The sequence below is a fragment of the Macadamia integrifolia genome, chromosome 4 (genome assembly GCF_013358625.1).
Source record: "Macadamia integrifolia cultivar HAES 741 chromosome 4, SCU_Mint_v3, whole genome shotgun sequence".
In the NCBI taxonomy this organism is placed as follows: domain Eukaryota; kingdom Viridiplantae; phylum Streptophyta; class Magnoliopsida; order Proteales; family Proteaceae; genus Macadamia; species Macadamia integrifolia.
Window position 1 is genome coordinate 17661315 of NC_056560.1, and position 11564 is coordinate 17672878.

Below are 11564 nucleotides of genomic sequence, written 5' to 3' on the forward strand. Positions count from 1 at the left end.
GAAGAAGAAGAAAAAAAAACAGTCGTAGACGAAGAAGAAGCAGAGGAAGAAGAAGAAAAAAAAAGTCGTAGACGAAGAAGAAGCAAAGGAAGAAGAGGGAAAAAATAAAAAAAACAATCGTAGACGAAGAAGAAGCAGAGGAAGAAGAGGGAAAAAAAAAAGAGTCGTAGACGAAGAAGAAGCAGAGGAACAAGAGGTAAAAAAAAATATTACAAACATACTTGAAGTCGAAACAGAGGAGGGAACGATGGATTTCAGCCAAGTCCAACTTCAATCTCAATCGGTCGGTTGAATCAATGAATCCAGCGCAGGTTCTCTAGGTTTAGAGGCGTAGAGAAGTTAATCGCAAAGAGACTTCACCGGGAGAGAGAAACAGTGGAGGGTTTTAAATTATAACCCCTTTCATGTTATATTTTCCCCCACCACGACACCACCAAGCTTTTTTTTTTTGTTCACTTAAGGAGGTAAAATGATTCCATGCTTCTCACACCATTTAAAAACCTGTACTTCATCAAATGAAAAGTTTACAATTAGAATATAAAAAACAAATACTTCAGTGAATGAAAAAAAAAAAAAAACAAGGCGTTCGCCTTTCCTACCAAGTCGTCCACGGCACCAAAGGCGACGCCTTAACATCAAAGGCGACCGCCTTTCCTACGTACACAATGGCGTCCCTCGCCCTGCCCCTAAAAAAACGCCTGGACGCCAAGGCGTTGCCTAGGCGACGCCTTGACAACTATGGTTGAGGGTGTAAACCATTACGGAATTGTGCCACCAATACTTTTTCATCCTACTCAAAATCTAAACGAGTAGCCAAATAATAGAACCTAGCAACATATTTTTCCACAGTCAAATTCTCTTGTTTCAACTGTACAAACCTGAGATGCATGTAATCAGAAGGCAAGAATCTTCGGTTCATGACTTCATGCATTTCAGCCCAAGTAGTGATTAAACCAATGCCTCGGATTCGGTTCTGCTGCTGTTGCTTGATCCACTGGATTCGGGCCGTGCCTTTCAGTTTGGCCTCTGCAAATAGGATCTTTCGAGCTTCAGTTAACCCGTACCATCTGAAGAATGTCTCTAGGCTATGAATCCAGTCAAGGTACAGTTCTTGATTATTGTCTCCATAAAAATCAAGGACATCCAATCTTGCTGCTCTTTCTGCTCCATCATATCTACCAATTCCATATGGTGGTGAAGGTGGCGGCGGTGGTGGATCCTGTGGAACAGTGTTGGAAGAATCCCTAGATTGAATGGGACTCTTTCCTTTATCTGTTGCCTCCAAACGAGCAATAGAAGCTTGCATGGATTCCATCATTGTCATAATAGCTTCAAATTTTGCATCAGTTTCTCCCTTATAGGAGTTCAGTTGTTGAACAACTTCACTATTGGCTACCATGGTGGAAATGGGTAAGATTACACTTGAATATGATGGTAAAATAGTAAATAAATGGAAACTTAAAGGAGAATGGCGGAATGGTAACTATCTCACTTGTTTTTTTTTTTTTTCCAGGGATGCAAAACTGTAATTATTGGAAGTGACAAAATAGGGCAAAAAGGGGATAATGGAGGAAGGGACGGGTATTCCAAGAAATGGAAAGGTAATAAGAAGAAAAAAAGAACAAAAGGGAAATCGTGGGTTGAGGGTTTGGAATACCGACCACAACAGTTCTCCTTCTCCTTCTTGGAGACGGAACCAGCAGCGGGAGTCGGATCCGATCAGGAGAGAGGCTCGTGATGGCTTTGCAGGTATGTGCTCCTTTCTCTCTTCCCGACTTCTCTTCTTCTTCTTCTTCTTCTGTTTCTTCTTTCTTCTTCTTTTTTCTGATTTCTGTTTCTCTTTTCTGTTCTTCTTCTTCTTCTGTCTTCTATTCTGCTCCTTCCGTTTTCTCCTCTTCTCTTTTTTTTTTTGCTTTTTCTTTTTCGTCCCCTGATTCTGCTTCTCTTTCTTTTCTTTTTGCCTCCTGTCTCTGATTATGTTCTCTTTTTTTTTTTTTTTTGTTCTGATTCTGCTTGCTGCTACCCTTTCGTCGATTCTTTTTTTTTTTTTTTGGCTGCCTTCTGCTGCTGCTCGCGCTGCTTCTTCTCTGTGCTGCCTTTTTTTTTTCACTACTGGAACCCTGCAGAGAGCTCGATTGAGAAGACGTCGATAGGGGTTTTTTCCGGCTTCTCTGTCGACTCTCTCTTCTTCTCTTGCTGCTGTCTCGTTTTTTTCTTTTTTGATTTCTTAGTCCCTGTAAGAACAGAGAATAGAGAACGGGAATGGAGAAGAGAGATGGAGGGGTGTTCTCAGTAGGGCCGAAACAGGGAATGGGGGAGAGAATAGGGGGTTGTAGGGAGCGGGAATGGGGGAGAATAGGGAGTTACCGGGAGTAGTGTGGGAGTTACAGGGATGGGTTGTGGGATGAAGTGCTTCAGTAGAGCAAGGGAAGGGATCCTTCGGCTCTGATACCAAATTGATGGAGTAGCCTTAGAGAGAAGAGGGAAAATCGTACAAAAGAGGGAAGATGTCACACACTAGGCACAAATTCATTAATTTAAAAATTAAATTCACTCTAAAAATTAAACATTGAGTTATGTAAGTATATAAAGGGAAAATAAAAGACTACTACTACTTAGACTCTAATCCTGAAATAAACTCCTATTTAGACTCCAAACATAAACCTACTTCTCTACCTCCTACGTATCCTACTCAAAGACAAATAAAAGACATAATGTAAAATTAACTACTACCAGTCATTGGTGGACCAAAAACCTGGGCTGGACCGGTTCTTCTTGGCCCTTGGCTTCCACAGTCGGTCCTGCTGGTCCAACCAGGTAAGTGCATCTGTATCTACATCACCAATGCACCTAGCACTTTCATGAGGGTGATGACACATGTACTACGATCCTTCATCGGCAAATTTCTCGTAGTGTACTTTGATGACATACTAATATACAACAAAGTACAAAATGAACACTTGGAGCATCTGAGATGTGTTATGAGAGTACTATAGGCAGAAAAGTTGTACATCAACTTGAAGAAATGTTCCTTTATGCTGCCCAAGGTCATCTTCCTTGGTTTTATTGTCTTCACAAGGCATAGAAGCTGATCCGGAGAAGGTAAAAAGTGTCGTTGATTGGCCTATTCTAAAGACCTTGACCGAGGTTCATAGCTTTCACGGTCTTGCTTCATTTTACCAAAGATTCATCCGGAATTTCAGTGCTATTGTAGCCCCAATTATAGAATGCACAAAAGAGGGGAAAATCCCATTTCAGTGGACTCCGGCAGCCACTAAATCTTTCAACTTGATCAAACAAAAGATGACAGAAGCACCAGTGCTTAGACTACCCAGTTTTGATCTTATGTTTGAAGTGGCTACTGATGCATCCCATGTTGGGATAGGAGGAGTGCTTATGCAAGAGAGCCATCCGATTGCCTTCTAAAGTGAAAAGTTGAATGATGCAAAAAGAAGGTATTCTACCTATGATTTAGAACTCTATGTCGTTGTTCAAATCCTCAAGCATTGGAGGCATTACTTAATTGGCAAAGAGTTCGTGCTCTATTCGGATCATGAAGCACTCAAATACTTGCACTCACAAAAGACCATTAGTGATCGACACACTAAATGGATCTCATACTTGCAAGGATACGTATTTGCTCTCAAGTACAAAGCTCAGAAGGAGAATCAAGTGGCTGATGCAGTTAGTCGAAAGGTGATGATGATGAACACCTTCACAGTACAAAGTGCAGGAGTGGAACACATCAAAGAGGAGTACATTAGTGATACTGATTTTTCAGAAGTAGTCAACAACCTACAAGGAGGAGGACGGGATGACAAATTTGCTATACATGATGGGTATCTTTTCAAATGCACTCGCCTCTACATCCCAAACACCTCTTTGAGACATCACTTGATTCAAGAGCTACATGGAGGAAGAATGGGTGGACACTTTGGCAAGGTCAAAACATACTCCATGATGAAATACTTATACTTTTGGCCTCAACTCTTAAAGGATGTGCAACATGTGATATAGAGATGACGCACTTGTCAACTTGCCAAAGGAGAAAAGAAGAATACATGATTGTACACACCGCTGCCTGTTCCACACGCACCTTAGCAAGACATAAGTATGGACTTTGTCCTAGGCTTACCCCTTACATAAGAAAGGTATGATTCCATATATGTGGTAGTAGATCGTTTCTCCAAGATGGCACACTTTATCCCATGCAAGAAGACTCTTGATACAAATCACTTGACCAAACTCTTTTTCAAAGAGAGAGTGCGCATACATGGTCTACCACAGACAATTGTTTCAGATAGGGATGTCAAGTTCATGAGCTACTTTTGGAAGACCCTATAGCTGAAAACAAATACGAAACTCAAGTTCTCCATTGCATTCCATCCTCAGACAGACGGACAGACTGAAGTGGTGAACAGAAGTCTTGGCAACTTTCTCCGATGTCTAGTCTGAGACTATGAAAAGACTTGGCCATCTATACTGGACATTGCTGAATTCGCCCATAATAGTTCTGTCAATCGCACCACAGGTCGTACACCATTTGAGATTGTCCTTGGACTGCAACCTCAACGACCGGTTGACTTGGTACCTTTGCCACCTCAGGCCCATATTAGTGTGGAAGCCGATGAGTTCCTTAGACACATCACAGAGGTACATGCTGATGTTCGTCGTCGCATCACTATTAGCAATGACGGATACCAAGCAACTGCCAATCGACGTCGTCGCTACATGGAATTTCAGCATGGTGATATGGTAATGGTTCGAATTCCACCTGAGAGGTTTCCTCCTGGTACAATGCACAAGCTCCATCCTCGGAATATGGGTCCCTACAAGGTCTTGAAGCACATTGGCACTAATGCTTACATGCTAGAGCTACTTCCTACTCTGAAGATCAACAATGTCTTCAATGTAGCTGATCTGATGATATATTTGGGACACCATTCTGATGACGGTGACACTAAACACACCCTCAAACTTCCTCAATTTGCAAACCCTAAAGATGATATCATCGAAGATGTTCTCGACAACAAGTTCACCACAGTTCGTAAGGGCAAAGGGTACTACTCCTCATCAAATGGAAAGGTCGACCACGAGAGGATTGTACTTGGATCCATACCGATGACTTTCAATGCCTTGACACGGACCTCTATGAGCACTACATGTCCCTTACCCATTCATCGGAGTTGAATTATTCTAAGAAAGGGGGAGCTGATGTAGATGCACATTATGGAAGGAAATATGAGAGAAAGAAGGGTCCAACTTTAGTCCACCTGAGTGGCTAGGGTCCAGCCAAGAAGCCAGCCAAACCCCTACTTGGTCCACCTGAGTGGCTAAGTACAAATAAGGGCCAATTGGGCCCATTGGCTAGGGGAATAATTAGTAGTTGTTTTTAATTAATTAGTGGGCCGTTGGGCCCATCGAGTTGAGTAAGTGGTATGTCGAGTCCAGATTGTCTTATGACTCTATTTGTTTTCCACATAGGTTTATTATTCTTAGTCCAATTTTGAATTCCTAGTTGAAGTAGGAGTGTCTAGTCCTATTGGGAAACTAGCTCCTAGTAGTAGTTTGATTGCTATTCTGCCCTCTATAAATAGAGGAGCCTATGTACTCATAATGGGAGATTTGAATAAAGAATAATTGCAGTCAATTGCTTAGAACAGCCGAGACAGCCGCTCCTCCCCCCACTTTTCCCTTTGTTTCTTCTTGGTTAAAGCTTTCTATTTTATCCTAAAGTTACTGCTGTTGAAGTATACGACTGTTGTGAGTATTCAGAAGTTCAGATCTGTCCAAGTTACAAACCAGAATTGATTCTCTCTCCTGAAGCCTGCAATTATTTCTCCTACATCAGAAATCAAGAAAGCTTGTAACTTCACAACCAGCTGTTAGAATCCTCTCAACTTTGGAGGTTTTTGTACCCTCCCTAGGGACTATCTACGCCCAAAAGTGCAGCTCAATCGGACTCCTACAGACCTGGCCGCACCTCTGTCTCTCCAACTCTATAGCAGGTCTTTCTCTCTCCTATCGGGTTGGGTTTTGGGCTGGTTTTGCTCCTGCATTGGTATTGTATCCTTGGGGGTTTATTTGATGGTCTTATTTATTTGTTTCTTGCTCTTATTTGTATTGTTTGGGGTTTTAAACTACTGGTGTAGTTTCTTGTAATCTACTCCTGCATTACAGATCTTAAAATCCCCTACTCACATGTCAAGTACAGCCCAAACAGAATATGCCTGAAAAATGAAGTATCGAAAAATTCTGGACTATACAGAAGGTGCATGGATATTAGGAGGGCATATGGTTGAATGTAAATTTGAAATTTGACACGTGACCATTCCATACCTTCCCATGTCTGTCCAACAGTTAGAGTTTCCAATCCCACATCATCCTTCCATGCATCAAAACTGAGGCGGATTGTGGAGACAAGAGGTTGTCTACATCGACTGTGTAATGGCCTTCTCCCCACCCTGTTTCTAGAAACTGACATTTGGTGCCAACCATTTATTTCTAAAACCACACCCATCTGTAGTGAATAACAACTAGTCATAGTGGGACCTTGCCAGTTGAAGAACTCATTCTAGATGCTTGCATTTTCTCGCAATCAAAGTTTATTTATTCGTCACAAGGACTTTCTTGGGATTGTGTCGCAGCTCGGCAGAAGTAACCATTTTCCTCATGTAAACAAGATCGTGCACACCTTGAAGTAGACATATATTTCAACGAAAGTTGAAGCTGTCTGAAAATCTAGAAATAAATAATCCTGGAAAAAAGTTTTAAAGATCATTAAGTGGTGAATTCTTTATTCAACTTTATATGTCTTTCATTATATTACTTGCAATCAATCCCATCTTACTTGAGCCCATGAGAGCTCTTTGAAATCTGATTTTTCTCTCGTTGAATTCTTGCATCGGGGTTCTGAAATATTCAACTGGGGCTGTTTCGTTTGCCTTTTTGTGCATGCATCATAGTTGTCATGGCATTTAGGTGACCCAAGGCGTTGGAGGGGGGCCTGGATGCAAGGCAACACCAAACAAGGCGACCAAGGAGCTTGGACGCCTAGGCAACCCTTGACAACTATGGCTTGTATGATTTTGTGCACAGAAGCATACGTGCAAGCCAGTCCATAGTTGTTAGAGATGAAATAGGTTTTGATCCCAGGTCTTGGGTAAGAAAAGTTGGCATTTGTTTGTTTCTTAATGAGTTGCACAAAGATGCTGTGCTTGTGCATTGATGTGGGGAATGAGTGGAGAGAAGTAGTGAAGGAAGGTGGGCGGTAAGTTTTTTATTACCGACTTACTTTGATGTTGTTAGCTTGTATAAGTGTCTACCTAGGTTCCACTTCTTTATTTTTGCTTTGTAATGTTAATTTTTCTTTCTTGACAGTACGTATTCTATTAATAATTTACTGAAAAGTTAACTGAATTTAGTGAAATGCCAAAAACTTGTGATTGGAATATTCAATTTTAGAGTTCAAATGCTGATTGGAAATGAGAAGTTTGTCCTTAGATTTCAGAAATTATGGGTTGCTATGGAGGAAGTTTTGTATAATATCCTAATTACAATAGAACCCATCTAGTTGATAAAAATTGAATCTAAAGCTGAGATCAGTTTCGATTCTAAATTTTGAGTTTCTCTTCTATCACAGGTTCTCTGGCCTAATGGTACATTCTTTTTGAAATTGGATGACAATCAAGGTGATGTGGGTGACTCTAATTTCAGCCAGAAACCAGCACAATCTGAAAACAGCGTCACTGGCAATAGGATCTCTAGACCAGGGTCCTTTGAGTCACAGCTAGAGGCGGCTCGTAGAGCCAGTGATGTCAAAAAAATGATCCTTGGTGAGAATCAATGTCTTCCTCTTATAATTTTTTTTTTTTTAACAATACCTAGAATAAATATGTTTTCTTGATTAAGATTTTTGATGGCTGGTCACATCGCTTTCCTGCTATTCATTGGGATAGTTTTCTTTTTCTCCAGAATAAAATTTGCTGCCTGTTTTAAGGTGGAAGTCCTGTAACTACCATGGTTGTGGCAGTAACATAATTTTCAGGTGATGTGATGCATGGGAGAGTGAGAGACAAATGTGCAATGAGTATGATGGATTTGGACTGATTGAAGGATAATAAGACTAAGAAAAAAAATGATGGGTAAATCCAAACTTAACTTAGTGCTGCAAATCAGCAGCAGGATAGATACTTTTAAAAGTACTGGGGGAAGAAGAAGCACTCTTGACTCAGTGCTGCAACTGTGTTAACTCAGTCCTTGATGGGCTTTAGTTAGTGGGCTAGACTCATTAAGGTCAGGCATTCAATACTAATATATGGATTGTTATTTAAAGCACCTCAAGTAGCCCACGAGGCCACGATAGGAGTTAGGATAGTACTACAACTCTATTTTAGTTTCCTCTTATGTTTTACTTTCTTCTTAAGAGTATGAGTCCTATTAACTCAAGTACTCAACTCTATGTAGCTGTTATTTGAGCCACAAAGTTCCCAACGATTTTATGAATAAAGTTAGCATTGCTACTTTTCAAACTGTGAGACTCAGATGGCTGTGAGATGCTGCATTATGTGGTGGATACTAATAAGAGAAATTTATATTGCCACCCCCTGAAGCATGCCACTATTTACAAAACACTCCCTACGTTACTGACAGTTAGAACCGGACCCCTTACTGTCAAAAGCCGTTGAGAATATCTGTTAATGTATGACATCAGCTAACTAATGTTTTTTTAAATACCAAAATACCATCATAAAAGGTGATCTACCAAGTCTGCCCTTGGCACAACCTGCTATTAGCCATTTTCTCTTTCCTTTGTCTTCTTCTCCCCCAAAGCAAAGAACTAGAACCATTTCCCTATCTTCTTCAAGCTAGAATTGCATGCCCCCAAATGTGCGCAAAATAGAATGGGGTGAAAACTAGATAAAACGGAGTTTTCAGCACCAAAAGCAGGGCCGGTACTCTTGGTCTCGGTAGGGTTCTTCGTTTTGGGGGGGAAGAAGAAGAAAAAGGACCTCCTTAGATATAGGTAAATCACATATGGAAACCAAATGCTAGGGTTTCATCACTAAGGGAAACATCCCTAAGGGCTGCAATGGAGCTGCCGCACCTCTCTCAGGGAAGAAGAAACCCGGGGGGGGGGGGGGTTGCTGGAGAAGGTGATGGGAACAGAGAAAGAGAGTGGGTTCGATGGTAACAGATGAGGGAGATGATTGCAGGGCCAGGAAGGCGGCGGCTAGGGTTGGAATAGGGGAAGAAAGAGAGATGGAGATGGGGATTTGGGTTGATCCATGGCTTGGTGAGAGAGTTTATCCATGGCTTCATGAGAGAAACAAAGGGCAAGACAGCAATAATGGTGATTCTAGTGGTTCTGGAATGGTATGCCTGAAAACAGAACAGAAACCTACAGATCCTCTTTTCTGCACTTAATCCTCTCTCTCCTCTTCTTATTAAGTTTCATTTTGGATTATTACTCAGTACTTTTTTGTAATGGTGATTCTAGTGGTTTTGGAATGGTCTACCTGAAAAAGAGTGCGATTGGGAATTTTGTTATTTTCGAACTGAACATGAGTGCTTCCTGGTTATCTGTGAAACAGGTCTAGAAGTGGGGCTTTATGAATGGATTTGAGAGAGATCAGTAAGTAGGGATGTGACGCATATCGAATGTATCGATTTTCTGTTGGTGGGTTTGCTTAAAAGATAGAAGGGGGAAAGATTCAAATATGATGACTGATACGGCCAAATCTGAATTCTGCAGTAGTGTAGGTCGGCTATTGAAATCTCCTTACAGTGCCTGTGATGGCAATAACCAGATTCAAAATGTAGAATAGAAGATGAAAGGGCGAGATTGATAGAAGAGAGAAATAAGGAGAAGAATTAGGAGGAACAGAGTTGCTGCAAGGATTGTTACTGAAATAAGGAGAGAGGGGCTTGGGTCCAGACAGTGGTGTCTTGACGGAGAGTGGCGGCTCATCTCCCACTTAAATCAACTCTACCCTACCCAACCCAACGCAACTGATAATTGATCAGAAAAATGGTAAAATGAACAACTGGGTTCGATTCTCAAGCTTGTAATTTGTGCCAAAATCTTTGTTTGCCTGAAATCTTACTTTTGCCGGAGGTTGATGCATCCTTGGGTGGCCGGAGTGAGTAGCAGCGATGGATAGTAGCTTGCTCGCAGGGAAGGAGCCTGATCACAGGGAAGAACGCTCGGTGGTCCTCTGGTCTCCATAGTAGAAGGGTTGGGGTAGTTTGGTTTCGGTTATATGTGTTTTAGGCAAAAGGGTAAGATAGTCAATTCAACTTCACAATTAGCAGAGACTGACAGGGCAAGGGGTCTCGTTCTTATTGTCGGTAATGTAGGGGGTGTTTTGTTAATAGTGGCATTCTTCACGGGGTGGCACTATAAATTTCCCTACCATAATGGCTGTTGGGATTCCAGTTGAGACTAGGTGGGATGCTTAGTCATATTTTCTTCTTCTTCATTCTTTCTTCTCCATCAATAATCAATTACGGTCTTATTCTGTTTACAGTCTTTCACTTTATTAAAACTCTTCAGTTCTTTGATGGTTGCACCTGATATTTCAATTCTGTTTTAAGATCCATCAACCGAAGGTTAGTCCAAATCATCCTGCGGTTTTAAATCTTGAATATGAGATTATTTGATTAGAGTCCCATTGACCTGAAACTCTTCCATCGTTTTCTTCCTTTAGTTAATAATCTATTGCTGATTCCTGTGGCTTATAGAGGGAATTGTTATATTTCTGTGGCTTATAAAGGGAATTGGTATCTCGTTTGTTGTTTGTTGTTGTTGTTGTTCTGGTATATATGGTTCTTTTTTTTTTTTTAACCTCATTGTCTGCTATTCTTAAACCTGGTGGCACCCCTGTTGCAGGAATCCTCACCTAGAGGCATCTAGCCCTTGGATGGAACTGATATTTTGAGGGTTTGTTCCTCACTTTGTAGGGGAAAATCAGTCCAATATTGGTTCTGATCTAACCACTGGATTGTGAGTTATTGAGGTTCCTAATTTTCTTGTGATTGACTCGCTATATCTGAAACCTATTTTATAGCCTGATCTAACCATCAAATTTCTATCCAAATGAAGCCACTAGGTGTAGGCGCTTTCCAGAGGTGGAATGTTCTAGTTCTTCCTATTTGACCCAAAACTGATCGATCTAGCCATGAGCAGGTTGAAGAGAGCTCTAACAGGCCTTGGAGGACTGAACCCACGTATGTGGCAAAATACGGGGATGACTTGTGGCTAGGGGTGAAAGGCCAACCAAGATCGGATATAGCTCCACTCCATTAGGCTTTCCTTCGACCAGAACTCGAGGGGGGTCAGACCCTTGGATCTTGAGTTACTAAATTTCTCTAAATTCTGGTTTTGAGTAGCTATTGTGATCCTGTCTATTGAGTTGCAGCCTGATTCCTATTGGTAGGGTGTCATTACTTGGCCTTCTAAATGCAAAACAAAGAGAACTTTAGAGTTGGAAAGTTGTCAAGAAGTCCAAACGTAAAACTATACAAATGAAACCAACACCCCACACACACCCCCCCCCCCCCCC

At 41.3% G+C, this 11564-nt stretch overlaps 1 protein-coding gene across 6 annotated transcripts in view; it reads left to right on the top strand.

The window, feature by feature from the left end:
• LOC122076015 overlaps positions 1–11564 on the top strand; it is a 50706-nt gene that overhangs the window by 36357 nt on the left and 2785 nt on the right. For 5 of the 6 annotated variants that reach the window (XR_006139410.1, XM_042641268.1, XM_042641271.1 and 2 more), the window contains one exon: positions 7643–7835. The exons of the other annotated variant lie outside the window; for it this stretch is intronic. Coding sequence is in view for 4 of the 5 variants with exons in the window: in XM_042641268.1 (XP_042497202.1) it covers positions 7643–7835 (193 nt within the window). In the remaining variant the exon portion in view is untranslated. The remainder of the gene's footprint in view (positions 1–7642; positions 7836–11564) is intronic. 6 annotated transcript variants of the gene reach the window in all.